The sequence below is a fragment of the Symphalangus syndactylus genome, chromosome 1, assembly GCF_028878055.3.
Source record: "Symphalangus syndactylus isolate Jambi chromosome 1, NHGRI_mSymSyn1-v2.1_pri, whole genome shotgun sequence".
NCBI lineage: Eukaryota > Metazoa > Chordata > Mammalia > Primates > Hylobatidae > Symphalangus > Symphalangus syndactylus.
The window spans coordinates 39,911,109-39,926,501 of NC_072423.2; the positions used below are offsets into that span (position 1 = coordinate 39,911,109).

A 15,393-nucleotide genomic window follows, 5' to 3' on the forward strand; every position below is an offset into this window, starting at 1 on the left:
GATAGTGCTCATAAAAGGCTGTGGTCAGATCTTCTTATTGGTCACAGGCTGGGGAAGTCCAGGCTGAATTAGAAAGGTGCGAGCTATAAGATATACATTGACATATAGCTTTATTAATTACAAGTCTAGGTCTATAAAGTGTTGTCCAATGAGCATCCTTAGGGGAACTGATTTAATGAGCATATAGGAATAATTTTTTTTTTTTTTTTTGGAGACAGAGTTTCACTCCATCGCTTAGGCTGGAGTGCAGTGGTGCAATCTTGATTCACTGCAACCTTCGCCTCCCGGGTTCATGCAATTCTCCTCCCTCAGCCTACTGAGTAGCTGGGACTATAGGCACCTGCCACCAGGGCCAGCTAATTTTTGTATTTTTTAGTAGAGATGGGGTTTCACTGTGTTGGCCAGGCTGGTCTTGAACTCTTGTGATCCACCTGCCTCGGCCTCCCAAAGTGCTGGGATTACAGGCATGAGCCACGGCGCCCAGCCGGAATAATTTTCAATCAGCAAATATTTCTATTTAAGTGGGTGTTTTGCACAAGTAGGAAGGCCTGTGAAGACATTTCTCATGTGTTTATGCTTCCATCTTCTCAGCAAGACAGTGGTTGTGCATCTTCCGTTTTGAATTCCCAGAACCTAGCGTGGCACCTGTTATGTAGTAGGTGCTCAATAAATGTGAATTGTGTAAAAAAAAAAAAAAAGAATTAAGCAAGGAAATAGTAAAGGCTATTGGTAAGAAAGAAAACTTTGATTTCAGTGTTCCTGAGTCTTCCCTTAGAGATTTATCCCTTTGGATTCAACTTTGTCTCCTGGCACTGTCTTTGAAAAGTTGTCCCCTTTCTGGAAACACATTAGAATCAGAAACTCATTCACAGGCTGGAATTGCCAGAGAATTTGCTCTTGAAAAGAGCTGATAGTAGGGCAGGCTGACATTTGTGGACTTCCGGGTGGGAAAAGGAAGACTGACAGTTGGTGGGAGTGAGGTATAAAAAGTAGAGAGAGTGGAGAAGCCCTGTCTCTACTAAAAATACAAAATTAGCCAGGCGTGGTGGCACATGTCTGTAATCCCAGCTACTCGGGAGGCTGAGACAGGAGAATCCCTTGAACTCAGGAGGCGGAGGTTGTGGTGAGCTGAGATCACGCCATTGCACTCCAGCCTGGGCAACAAGAGCAAAACTCCGTCTAAAAAAAAAAAGAAAAAAGAAAAAGGGGGGCAGTGAAGGCAGATGACATACACCTGTGCTAACTGACTAGACCTCCTCCTGAGCACCCCTCACCGAGCATGGCCCCTCTGGGAAGGCGGAGGAGGATAGAGGGTACTTGTCCTCCACTGTCAGCTGCAACCCTGATCCCTCTGGACTGGCCTAGCTGCCTGTCTGCCCAGCAACTGCTCAAGAGCAGGGGGAGGCAGCGGTGCCCTCATGGTCATGACCTCTGTCCTGTAGGGTGGGCAGTGTTGCATGCATTGCCTCAGGAAAACATCCCCCGCTTCAGTCACAGGGACAGAGGACAGCTGAGGCAGGAGTCCCCCAGACACTGTCCCAGCAGAGTTGACTGTCAGCCTGGCCCATGCCCACAGCACAAAGGGCTTCACTCAGCTTCTGCCAACTGGGTCTGGCTCCACATCCAAGTCCTTGTCCTCCCTCCAGTATCCACTTCCTCCTTGAAGCCTTACCTGCTAGCCCCAGCCCAACTGAATCCCCTTTAACTCTGCCTTCTGTAGATGTGTCTTCCCCCAGGGCAACTTCTGTCATTGCACACACAGAGGACCCTCTGGCAAGTGCACATAATCCTTCTGTGTTTGCTCAGGTATTCCCCAAATCCTGAGGAGCCCCTGGCTTTGGAGAACTGGGCTGGACCACCTGTGCGAGCATCTCCAGGGCCCTCTGGATCCTCTAGATCCAGGCACAGCCGCAGGCTCTTGGCTGGCCTCACTGGCCCCTTTTCCATACTCCACACCAATCTTGGCCCTCTGGGTCTTACCTCTGGAATGGGCTGGCAAAGAGGAGGTGTGGAAGGCAACTCAGGAGACACTTGTTTCTGAGGTCCAGAGCGGGGCTGGCCCAGGCTGCCTGTGGGTGGGACAGCCTTCTCCCTGCACCCTTCTTCCTGGGCTTCTGGGATGGAGTGTGGAAGACTTCCCAAGGCTAGGGTAGCACCAGCTATAGGAAAAAAGAGCAAGCCCCGAATAGATGACACAAGAGGGCCCTCTGGGCAGGAGAGCGAGCCAAGTGAGTGTCTGGGGCCAGGCACTATGCTGGGTGCCTTACATGTATTATCCCATTTAGTCCTTACCCTCAAATCTTTGAGGTGGGTGTATTCATTATCCCCCATTTTACAGATGAGGAAATTTAGTCACCAAAATGTTAGGTCACTTCCAGGTGGTGGGTGGAGTTGCAGCACTATATCTATCTATCTATCTATCTATCTATCTATCTATCTATCTATCTATTTATCTATCATCTATCTATCTAGCTATTATCTATCTATCTATCTATCTATCTATCTATCTATCTGTCTGTCTGTCTGTCTGTCTGTCTATCTATCTATGTATCTATCTATCTATCCTGTGTGACTCCAGAGTCCCAGCACTCATGGGTGGGGTTAGAGGGGTTCTTCCTTCTGGGCTGTGGACAGCTCATGCAGGGCTGGGTGAGCCTCCTTGTCTTTTCTTTCCAAGTCCTCTCAGGTCTTCTATTTCTGCCCTCAGCTCCTTACTGTTAGACTATAATAAAAAGGCCATATTGATTTAAGTAGATCACTTCTGGCCAGGCACAGTTGCTCATGCCTATAATCCCAGAACTTTTAAGAGGCTGAGGTGGGAGGATTGCTTGAGGCTAGGAGTTCAAGACCAGCTTGGTCTACATAGCAAGACCCCGTCTCTGCCAAAAATTAAAAAAAAAAAATAGCTAGACATGGTGGTGCATGCTTGTAGTCCTAGCTACTCAGGAGGCTGAGGTCGGAAGATCACTTGAGCCTGGAAGTTCGAGGCTGCAGTGAGCTGAGATTATGCCACTGTGAGCTGAGAGCATGCCACTGTACTCCAGCCTGGGTGACAGAGTAAGACCGTGTCTCAAAAAAAAAAAAAAAAAAACAATAATATATCACTTCTGTGCAACTGATGACAAAGCTGCAGGGTTGATCTCAGACAAGATGATCTTAGGGTCTCTTATCTCCTCCTTCCGTGTCTCTTCCACTTTCTATCTTCTGTGTCCTCCTCCCTCCTACCTTCCCAACTGTGCTTAGTGTTTTTCCGATTGTTGCCTCTGAAAAATGCATCCCTCCACCTGCTCCTGGCAGTTATACATTTCAAGGAGGAGCCCTTGGGGGCAGTGTGACCCCTGTAGTCCCGAATGCCATCGTGGCCAGGCTTAGGGCAGGGCAGTGGAGGAAGCACACTCCTGTGTGGCAGGTGCAGCTGGCTCGCTTAAGCCTTCCTGGTCAATGTTCTCTTCTGCAGAAAAGGAGGGAAAAAGGGCCAGAGCTCTTGGGCTTCACCCAACTGGGAAGAGTTTGGAGGTGCAGGTTTGGCGGAATGTTCTGGGCTGGGTGCTGGAAAAACAAAAAGCAAAACAAACATGGCAGCTTCCCCCATTGGTCCCACGAACCTGATGTGGGCTTCTTGGGGCCTGGCAGAACCCAGGCTGTGGCTGGCTGAGGCTGCTGGTGGAAGTGGAGTTGTTGGCACTGGGAGACTCCTCCTCCTTAAGTCAGAGTTTCTCCAGGAGTGCCCTGAACCCAAAGCTTTATGGCTTTTGAGTCTCTGTGGAGTCTCCTGGGCAAATAACCACTTACACGAACCTTTCTGTGCCTCAATTACTTCATCTGCAAAACTGAGGTCATTAACCCAACTCTGGGGGTGATGCAAAGGAGGCAACGGGCTCTGTAACTCCCTGAGTGCTCCAAGGTTAAAGCACCTCACAGGTCCCCATAGGGCTCCGTGGAGGTGGAGTGAGGGAGTCTCTTCCCACCCTGCTCAGTCACTCCTGGGGTCCTCTGAGTGGGCCCAGGTTTGCCCCAGACTCACAGCACTTCCGTGGGGGGATAGCACTCCCTCCCTGGGACTTGTCTGCTTCCCTGTAAACTGAGGAGGCCGGATCAGATGGGTGCAGTGCCTGTCAGGGCCTCACCCCTTCTTCACCCCAGGTCAACTCTCCAAACTCCGTTCCTCCCTTCAGCTTCCACTACCCGTTCTCCCTCTTCTCCTTCTTCACACTCCTATGCTTTCTCCCTTGTAGACCATCTTTGAGAATTTTATGCCAATCACTTGGCAAAGGCAGGAGGCTAGGGGAAGGCATAAGAATGGGAAAGAAAGAAAGAAAGGAAGAAAAAGGAGTTGGGGGTTGGACTGGAAGGACCAAGCATCAACCCACCCATTGGATTCGGGGATGCTCACAAGGTTAAGGCAGCTAGAGGCTCTTCCAGTTTTCCACTGCATGTCACCATTTATAGCCCGGCATCCCCCGACTTAATGGCCATCAAGACCTTGCTAAGCTAGTAAGTGATGGCAGGTCATGAAGCTTGCAAAGAGGCCATCCTTCCCCATGCGAGCCTCCTGGTTCGAAGTGCTTCCTTTGGCTGATTGTAAACCTTTCCTCCCTAAGTCTCAGCTGGGGCTCTTAGGCTTGCCTTTTGGAGGCTCACAGAACACTGAAGTCTGTCTTTTCTTCCTCCAGCCATCCCTTCACACTTTGGGAGACATCCCATCCTCTCCACTTGTTCCAGGACCAGGTCTTCGGACACTCGCTCAGCCCTTCTTCACCTGCAGGCTTCCGTGGCACCATCTCCAACATCTCCCACTCCTGGCCTTGCTTCCACCTATGGCAGAGGGGCATCTGTTCCCTTCTCCCTTGAATCTGCTCTTGTCAAGGTCATTAATGACTTCCTCGTTGCTAGATCTGTGGTGCCTTCTCTGTCCTCCTCTTCTTTGACCTCCATTTCCAGGACAAATGGGTCAACACTGGAGCTGACACTTCTGTCCTGGAAATGCTCCCTCCTCTTAGCTTCCATGTCCCTGGGCTCTGTGTCTGGGTTTTCTTCCACCTGCAGACCTTCCTTCTCAGTGTCCTTTGCTGCCATCTGAATGTGGGAGCTGACCTCAGGCCTGTTCTTGGCCCTCTTCCTCTTCTCTCTGCACTCTCTCCCAGTGTTTCCTCAAGTCCCTTGTCCTTTGACTCTGGAATGTGCATCCCCAGCCCTGACCACTGGGCCTCAGCCATGTGCATCTGACTGCCTAGCTATGATCTCCTCTAGATGTCTGAGGGCACAGGAAGCTTCACGTGGCCCAACACCCCAAACCTGTTCATCTCTCTAACCCTTAAATGGCTATGTCATCCCACTAGTTGTTCAAGCTGAAGTCCTAGGAGTTACTGTTGATTTATTCACTTTCTAAATTATCCGTGCATCCTGCTGGTTCCATTCCTAAACTATTTCATAGGTCTGTCTCCTTCTCCCCACTTCCTTTGCCACCGCTTAGTGCAATGGACTGTCTTTTCATGCTGCAATAGTTCACCGTCTCTCCCTTTACAGTCCTTTATCCCCACATCAGATCATGTTGTTCCTCTACTGAGTCCCCATGATGCTAGGTGGCCCACAGGCCCAGCTAGACTTGGCTTTGCTCACCTCTCTGACCTCCACAACCCTGCCTAGCCACATTGGCAGCTGCTACTGAAGAGCAAGTGATTGTATTTACTCACTATTCCTTCTCTGGGAAGTTCTTCCCACACATCTGCATAGGGCTCCATACCTCTATTCATGTCCCCTGTCCAGAGTGGCCTTCCTGGGCCCCCCACTATCCTTCCAGGCACCCTCCAATTCCTTCTCCTGCTTTTTTTTTGGAAGAGTTATGGCTACTTGGCATTATATTGAATGAATCATTTATTGTCGCCCCTGTGGAAGCATCATGAGAGTGGAGACTCTGCTAGTTCATCAGGGCATCCTGGCCTGAAACACTGCCTGGCACACAGTAGAAGGTCCATAAATCTTCGATGAGTCAAAGAGGAGAAAAGCCCTTCTCAAGCATCAACAGTACAGACAGGCCATGGAAGAGCTGTGTGTAATTCCACATAATAAGAGCTGGTCTGGAGGGGTGCCCAGGGGCAGCGGGCACAGAGGAGGGAGGGCCACGAAGGGAGCCAGTGGAAGCTGACCCCTGGGCTGACTCTGCTGAATGAGTAGGCAGGGACTAGCAAGACAGCAAAGAGTATTTCAGACAGAGAGACTCCTCCAGGGGGGAGAAGACCGAATCCTGTCCCTGGCACTGGGGTGGAGATGGGGACTACTCAGGAAGGAGAAGTGGTGAGAGTTGGCAGAAGATGAAGGAAGGAGAAGGAGGCAGCTAGGATGTATCTCTTGGCTAGGGTGCCTGTGGGCGTGGTGGTTAAAGTCCATGAGGAGTAGTAGGGACACTGGCCAGTGCTAGCATTCACACACTGAGGCATTACTGGCTGTTGAGCTGAATTTTACAAAGGGAAGCCTTTCAGAGCTCCCTAGTCTGGCCTGGAAAATAAGGTCATCATGTATGTATTCTCACAAGGAATATGTTAGACACTGGATCTGGGGCCCTGCAGAACTCCTGGGTAGGGAAGGAGGAATGAATTTAGACACCAGGCTTTGCCCCGATACCCCCAACCCCCAGCCTGTGCCAGAAATGACCCTCAGGCTTGGTGTGAGGTACACACCTGGGGCAAATTAGTCCCAGGACTATTTAGGGTTGCACTGAGAACATCAGGCTTTTTAGCATCCAGTTCTGATATCTCAAAACAGCTCTGATAATTCCTGGGAACAGATGAGTGAACTGTGGCCCAAAGAGGGCAGGTGAAGTTCAAAGCTGCTGAGCCGGGCCGTGGACCAGCCAGGGGTCGGAGCCAGGGCTCTCCACTGCCATGGCGTGTGTTCTGACAGCTGTGACCCGCAGTTGTTAACAGCTGAGCTGTTTTTGCCTCTCTCCTACCTATCTGGGAAGACACTTCAGTCCTTTGAATTGTCAGGCTGCAATTTTCAGACAGATTTCTGTGCGTTTGCCGTGACGGGTCGTTTGCTATCTCGAGACGGCAGCTGTTCTGGCTCTAGAAATAGCGCTGAGCTCATTGAAGGGCTGTTGCCTTTGGGAGGGGGAAGGGCTGCTGACTGAGAAAACCCCCCAGAGAACCATGGCTGTCAGAGTCAGGGAGAGGAAGTGCAGTGACATTATTAAGAGCAGGGGTTCCGGGCTCTCACAGTCCTCAGGTTTATTTTCCAGTGCCACCATTTACTAGCTGAATGACCTTGGGCAAGTTACTTTACCTCTTGTAGTTCAAGTCTCAGATATAAAATGGGGGAAATTATGCTTGCCTCATAGGGCTATTGGGAGGATTAAATGAGACCAAGTTAAAGGGTCTGGTATCAGGCTGTCATGGACAGTTGTTCAGGGTGGGCACTGCACAAAGATACTCAGCCAGGGAGTCAAGTGAGGCTGAAGTGCAGCTTACTCTCACTTGACCAGCCATGCGTCTGGTGCATGTGGCTTAATTTATCTGGGGAAAATGGTGCTTTTTCCTTATTTGCACGGAGGTGCTATATGGGCTAGTGGTGTCTCTAACCAGTGTGGAATAAATAAACAACTCCATGGTTCTCTGAGACTCTGCACCAAGCTCGACAGGAGTCTAGGTGTTCAGATTAGCTTCCCTGTTCACCTAGGGCTAGTGGAGGTTTAACAGGTGTTTGTGCATGACACAGGGAACCCCTGGGCTTCTATTCTCTGGAGTACCACCAGTGTCTAGGGGTGGGGATGGGGAAGTGTTAGATAGAAAGCTGAATGCATGGGCCTCATCTTGTAGCAGCCAGTGGTTGCTGGGACCCAGAGTACTGTGTCCCCCAAGAAAGGAACCATGGCCCTGGAGAAGCTCTGGAGAGGGAATCAGACCAACAGGGGAGCCTCTGTGGGGCAGGCTTGTGGGGAAAGGCTCATAGGAATTACAGACCCAGGCTCTCAGAGGGCCAGACCCTGGGCATGCTGAAAGGAGGCCTCCTCGGGAGAATCACTTGAACCCAGGAGGCGGAGGTTGCAGTGAGCCGAGATCGTGTCACTGCACTCTAGCTTGGGTGACAGAGCAAGACTCCGTCAAAAAAAAAAAAAAGGATGAAAAGAAGTAAGGAAGGAAGGAAGGAAGGAGAAGGGAAGGGAAGGGAAGGGGAAGGGAAAGGGGAAGGGGAAGGGAGAAGGAAGGAAGGAAAGAGAGAAAGAAAGAAAAAGAAAGAGAAAGGAAGGAAGGAAGGAAGGAAGGAAGGAAGGAAGGAAGGAAGGAAAGAAGGAAGGAAAGAAGGAAGGAAGGAAGGAAGGAAGGAAGGAAGGAAGGAAGGAAGGAAGCCTTCTTAGCCCACAAAGCTGGAGCCCAGTCTGGGCAGAGAGAAGAGAACTCATGCCCAGGGCCACTGTGTTCACCTCTTTCTGGCCTTCTGCATTTGTCTTCTCACTTAGTGGAGGGCAGAGAGATGGGGCAAAACAATGCAGCCTGGCGCCAGCATCATATTTGGCTGCTGGAAATTGAGTGGCATTTGAGAGGAGTTGGGCTCCTGATATGACCCGCTGGGACTATTTATACCTGTGAGATGCCCTACATGGTGCCAGGGTCCCCTCCCCTTTGATGTGGGTAAAGATAGTCTTTCTAGCATTGAAAGAAGAGACAGTGACAAACTCACCTTGAGAGGCTAGTGGAGTTTAAGAGGGTTGGAGAAAGTGCTTCCCTTAATCTTCTAACAGGGTAAGGGGAAGCTTGAGATAGTTAGAAGAAGGTCTGAGACTTAAAAAGGCATTTATTAGTGATTTCCAATAATAAAAGAATCATAACCCCATTGCAGAAAACTTATAAAAACACAGAAAAGTATTTTAAAAAATAACCCATCATCCCATTTATTCTGAGAAACCCCTATTAATATTGTGTTACAATCCTTCCCTTTGCCCACACATTCACATACATATATATAATTCTTTTTGGAGATCATAGTTTTGTAACTTGCATTTTTTTACTCAACGTTGTCATGTGAGCATCTTCTTATGTCATTAGACAAAAAACTTTAAGCAACATTTTTGATGTCTGTATATCTGTATCCAGACCAAACGGGAATTTCCATGAATTTCCATGACACCCTCCAAAATGCAGTCCTCGAGCGTCCTGTTAGAAGCAGAATATGGGGCAGTGCTTCTCAAAATCTTATTTCCTATCTTAGTCCTTTTGGGCTGCCATAACAAAATAGCTTAGACTGGGTCGTTTATAATTGTAACAGGAGAAATTTATTTCTCACAGTTCTAGGGGCTGGGAAGTCCAAGATCCAGGTGGCAGAAGATTTGGTGTCTGGTGAAGGCCCATTCCTCATAGATGGCAGCTTCTTGCTGCATCCTTACATGGTGGAAAGGCAAAAGGCTCTTTGAAGCCTCTTTTATAAGGGTCTGATCCCATCCTTGAGGGCAGAGACCTCATAACCTAATTACCTCCCGAAGGCTCTGCCTCTTAATACCATCACATTGTGAATTAAGTTTAAACATGAAACTTAATGTTCATATTGGGGATACAGACATTTAGACCATAGCAACCTCAAGTCAATCATCTCTAGAGACTGAGTTAGAGTAGTACGGACCAAAAAAGCAAAGCCCAGGTAGGATAGAGAAGGAAGCCAGGGCTATTAGCTCCATTTTCCAGATGGGAAAACTGAGGCTTTAGACTTGGCTAAGGTACTATATGGAGTCTTTTCAGGGTGCCTGGGATTTGTTTTAATCGGATATGTTAAGACACAAAAATATGGAAATGACTGCCATGAAGGAAGAGGTTTTGATACTCACAGATCCCTAGAAACAGGAGGCCCTGCAAGACCATGTGAAGAAGCACCTGGGTCAGTAAGCAGGCAGAGGGAGCGAGGGGGAAGTGTGGGCAAGAGCCATCGTTGGGATTTCCGTGGAAAGGAACTGGTGAGGCAGGGTTTGCAGGTTTAGGATTGGTTGATCTGAGTAATTTCAGTGGGTTCTGGGGTGTAGGGGCTATCCCTAGTTGCCTAGAACCTGGCCCTGGGGTGAGTGGGGAAGAGCTATTCCAGCGTCCAAGAGTATGGGAGCCTGATAGGGGCATGGGCTCTGGATTGGTTTGCAAATGAAAGGTGCACTCACAGGCTAGTCCTTTACTATCTCCAGGAATTGGCTAGCCCTAGAAGAAGCAGTCCCTCCAGGGTCAGCAAGGCCCCAGGTGTCAAAAAGCATCAGAAGCACATGGTTAATGAGTGGAGCCTCCAGTGAGATGAGGTGATCAAGCAGGTCCATGCCCAAGCAGGACTTAGTGTGGGCTTTATCCACAGGGTGGCAGGGGAGAGGTTTACTAGTCACAGCAGAAGGAGGATGTCACCAGTGCACACAGTGAGAAACTTCGAGTTGTTCATCCCTGACTCAGCCCTGCCATCAACCAGCTTACCGTCAGAGACTGTCTCTGACTCCCTGGGACTCCCTGGGGCATCCACTGCTATCACGTGCGCTTTAGTGGCAGGACAAAGGGGACAGAGGGGAATGAGCATTTTTGGGGTAGTTCCTGTGTGCCAGTGGTTTCCATGAAATGCTCATCAGTGTTTTTTCTCAACCCTGTCGCACATGCACTGCATTGTTTTTGCTGATTTGCAGATGAGAAAAAAAAGGAGCAGAAAAGTGCCAGGCCTAATGTGGCTGTCAGAATACCATAGACTGAGTGACTTAGCTTATAAACAACAGAAATGTATTGCTCACAGTTCTGGAGGCTGAGAAGTCCAAGATCAAGGCAGATTAAGTTTCAGGTGAGGACCTACTTCCTGGTTCATAAACAGCATCTCTTTGCTGCATCCTTATATAGTAAAAGGGAAGAGAAGTCTCTCTTGGGCCTCTTTTATAAGGGCAATAATCCCATTCACGAGGGCTCTGCCTGCAGTACCTCCCAGTGGCCCTACCTCCTAGTACCATTACCTTGCCGGTTAGGATCTCAACATATGAACTGTGGAGGAGACACAAACATTCAGACCATACAGAGGCTAATGAGGGGTGGAGGGATGTGAACCCAATTCTGAAAGCCTCTCTACCTAAGCATCACCAAACCCATGGCACAAGGTCATTTGGAATCATGATGCTGCCTAGTTGGGTATATGAGTGATGTTGAGGATGCAGGAGAAAGAGGAACCAAGGAAGAGGCAAGGCAGGAATGGCTTTGTGGAGGAAATGGAAGGGCTGGCTGATTGAAGAGGAGGTGCTACCCTAGTTCAAACAGATTGTTTTAAAGAGGAGAAAAAAGAGATGCAGAGAGGGGAAGTGTTTTACCCAAAGTCACACAGCTGGTTTGTAGCCATATCCGAGATGTGTCTGCAAGTCTCCAATTCCCGAATAACTCTAGGATAAGTCTTGACCTAATGATTTCCTGCATCATTTGAATCTGGACCTTTTCTTAGCAGCAACCTAGGACCATGGCTTTACCTGACTCAGTGGATTCCAAAGGGCTTAGTTGACACCAGCTCATGTTACAAACAGTGATCTTTGTGATAGGACACCAGAGCTCACTGTTGTGTGACTGGAAAATTAGGTGAGTTAGAGCCAAGGTCATGGGCTTGTTTTGTGGCCCTAGGCTGACCCCTTGTTCTTATTTGCAGATAACAAAATCTACATTAGCTAGTTAAAGCAGAAAAGGATTTATTAAGGGCACAGCTAGCTCAGACTCATGGGGAAAGCTGAAGAAATGGCTGAACTCCCAGGAATTCCTCCCCAAATTGCAGTGAAATGGGGCCACCGTGAAAGCTGCTGCCTCTGATATAATCATGAAGGTGTTACCATGACTGCAGTTTCCAAGAGCCATGCCACCTCTGCCACATTCTGCACCAGCAAAACCATGGCTTGAGCCTTGCCATTCTTCCCCTATAACAGGTCTGAATCCGTCTCATGCAAATGCTTCTAACTGACTGAACCTAAATTGCATCCAGAACCCTACTTGCAAAGGAGTCTGGGAAATGTCATTTTTAGCTTTCCTGCCTCTGTAGTACAGAAGATATAGAGATAACAAAGACACTGTCTCTGTGTTTGAGATGCTCGTGGTTTGGAAAGGAACACAATTACATAAACACACAATTGTACTATTATGTAGGTGCAAAAGTAATTGCGATTTTTGCCATTACTTAAAAAAAAAAAAAAAAGGCAAAAACTGCAATTGCTTTTGCAACAACCCAATACCATGTTATTTGCTCTAACTAAGAGACAGTGAGCAGGGGGAGCCCAGGGTTAGGGTCAGAGGAGGCTTCCCAGCAGCGTGGTTACTCGAGCCGGGTACTGAAGAATCCATTTGAGTTTGCTAGATGAGAAAGATAGAAAAGGAGTTCTAAGACACAAAGATGTTTGATATTTTGGGGATCTTCAATACCTAGTTCTTATTAACTTGGTCTAAATTCTTTTATGACATGAGAACACGGAGCCAATTTATTTTGTAAATAGGGACCAATTTGTTGTGGAGAATATTTTAATATCTTAAAATATTATGTAAAATTATTTAAATATGTAATTATAGTACTTAAAACTATTAAATTATATTAAAATTATTAAGGACAAATATTTATAAACATAACTTTTAAAGTATCACAGTATTATTTTAATGACAAAATGACAATACAAATACAATGATAATAATAAAAATACCAATATTTTTAAAAGAAGCCAATATATTGGGTAAAATGTTTCAAGATTTCTAAAGCAGCACATACATAAGTTTGTCCAGTGTGTAAGGGTATGTGGGAAATGACCACTGCTGTGTGTAGTGGTTTCTGGGAGATGCTTGAGCGATGCCTAATTTCCAGTCCTTGGCCCTGGGGAGCCCCTCTCACCTCTGATTCTTGCAGACTACCTGTTGCAAGGCCACTGATCCCATGTTTACAGTGGTTTGGCCCTGCAGGCTTCTGGATTCATGATGTTAAGGCTGTCCTGGGATCCAGCCCTCCCAGCTCCATCCACCCCTGCCTCTGAACAACCACCAGGAAGAGAGGGGCCATGAGGAGAGGGCTCACCGGGCCTCTGCCGCAGGAGGCCAGAGGGCCCTTTCCAGTGGACACCAGCCGTGTTCATAGCCAAGTGGCAGAAAGAGCAGCCTTGAGTCAGTGTGCAGGTTCCCGTCTTCGCTCTGCCACCTTCCAGCTCCGGGGGTCTGGGCACCTTAGTTAATTCCCAGAGCCTGTTCAGGATGCTTGTGTCACTTTCCTCATAGGCTGATTAGAAAGATTAAAAGTGAATGCATCCATCCACATCAAATGCTTGGCCTGGCGCTTAGCCTATGGTAAGGGCTTAGTAAGTGTTGGCTGAAATTGGCATTGATATTCTGCATGAAGCTGGCAGAGGGACCCTGAGGTGGCTGTGACATGCCTGGAGCCAGCTGGTGCTGGAAGGGGCTTGGTCTCTTCTGCAGGTAGACCTAGACCAAGCCCTGGTCCTCCCCTACATGGACAGTGTGACCTGGAGCCCTGTCTAATTAGCCTCAGTATTCTCAGCTGCCAAATGGGGAGACAGGCCCATCAGTCTCAGCTATGTCACAGTGTGGGCACGAGGATCAAGTGGGAAAGGGGCAGGGAATGGAAGGGCAAGTTGGAGGCCTGAAGGCTCACTGTTGGACTCCCAGTGCTGTGCCAGAATGGCTCTGGTGTCTCTGCTTTCTCTATCACAGTACACACAGGATCCCTCCTCCTCCCCTCTCCTTCCCAGCCACAAACTTGGAACCAAACCTGCCTCTGAATTTCCCTGTGTGCTGAAATCGGTTTATGCTTCTGTAAATGCCTACACTCCCAGGGGAGTAGGGCACTGAGAGTAATTGACCACTCAGTGATCAAGCCAGAGGGCCCCATGGTCTGCCTGAAGCTCGTAATGGGACATCTGCTGGGATGGGGCTGGTTGGCTTTATTTATTTCACTGGGACAGACACTCCACCCCCGCAACAAGAGCCCCTGCTGGCCCTGGACATCCTGACCTGCTTCTCTGTTTAACCTGTCTCTGTTGGTCCCCAGGTACTTTGAATTTTATGAGGGGCCTTTTGAATATAACTCCACAAGATGCCTGGAGCTGAGGCACGAAATATTGGAAGTGAAGGTGCTGTCCATGTGAGTGTGGCCGTTTGTGGTGGGTGCAGGGAGCATGTGGAGGTGGGGCAGGGGTTGGGGGTGGGTACCGGGGGGCAAGGGTGGAAGGAAACAGGAAACGCGTGGTAGGTTCCTATAGAGCGAAAAGTAGGTCTCCTTCCCCAGAGCCACTGGCATTTGGAAAGCCCTGGAGGGCTGGAACACGGTGATGATTGTGCCTGTTTTATGACAAAAGGCCAAGTTTGCAAGGTCACCTCTGGTGACTCGGTGTTAAAGTCCCCGCCTCAATTACTGGTCTCTGATTATCATCACTGGCTCCTCTTGTGTAGAAATTGAAGAGGGCACAGGACTGTTTTACCTGAAATTCAGTACGTTGCACTGCAGGGTTAAGCGTTGCCCTCTTGCTATCACCTTTGATGGTTTTAATTTTATTAAAAGTTTTGATTTTTAAATTATTTAAATGATACAAAATTTGTGTGGTACAGATGGTTATTCAATGAGGAGCCACCGGGTTCTCCCCAGAGGTGACGATGTGGCTTTGGGTATCCTTGCAGAGTCAATGCATGAATAAGAATCTGTGTATGGAGATTTAAAAAGTTTTTTTTGCATAAATGGTAAAAGAGCTATGCTCCCCACTCCCCACTTAACAATACATCACCTATAGCTCTTTTCAACCCACAGGAGGGAAAACATATTAAATGCTGAACATTTTAGCATGCATGTGCCCACCTGGGTTTCTGCCCTTCACAGAACTGCCACAAATTCAGCAAACCCATTTAGAGGAATTGGTACTATATTAGTCAGGACAGAATCTGTATTTATTTGGAAACAGTTACATCTGGATGTGGAAAAAATATAGTTTATTCAGAGGCAGGCAATGTTGGGTGCTCAGATGGACTCATGGGTCCCCTGACGTAACCCCAGGGGCATCTGTGGTCCCTGGCCCTCAGGCAGGGACCGTTGTTCCTTTACCCATCTGACGTGATTCCAGGTAGTGTGCATCAGGGGAAGAGCATGGGTTTTGGGGTGGGCAGAACTGAGATCTAAAGCTGATTCTGGGCCTTAGCATATCTGAATCTTTCCGCAAATGACTTAACTTCTCTGAGCCTTTCCTTACCTGAAAATGGGGACACTATTACCTACCCTTTAAGGGTTGCTGTAGACTAGCCGAAATAAGGCATGTGAAAACAGATAGCCCAGGATCACGAGGTCAGGAGATGGAGACCATCCTGGCTAACACGGTGAAGCCCCATCTCTACTAAAAAAAAAATACAAAAAATTAGCTGGGCGTGGTGGCAGGCGCCTGTAGTC

At 48.4% G+C, this 15,393-nt stretch overlaps 1 protein-coding gene across 6 annotated transcripts in view; it reads left to right on the forward strand.

Moving 5' to 3' along the window:
• Positions 1-15,393, forward strand: part of ST8SIA5 (ST8 alpha-N-acetyl-neuraminide alpha-2,8-sialyltransferase 5) — a 78,761-nt gene that overhangs the window by 39,075 nt on the left and 24,293 nt on the right. For 4 of the 6 annotated variants that reach the window (XM_055233378.2, XM_055233386.2, XM_055233393.2 and 1 more), the window contains one exon: positions 14,011-14,103. The exons of 1 other annotated variant lie outside the window; for it this stretch is intronic. In XM_055233378.2, the coding sequence (XP_055089353.1) occupies positions 14,011-14,103 (93 nt within the window). Of the gene's footprint in view, positions 1-13,135; positions 13,290-14,010; positions 14,104-15,393 lie in introns of those variants that run through there. One more of the 6 variants, XM_055233402.2, reaches the window with a different exon arrangement.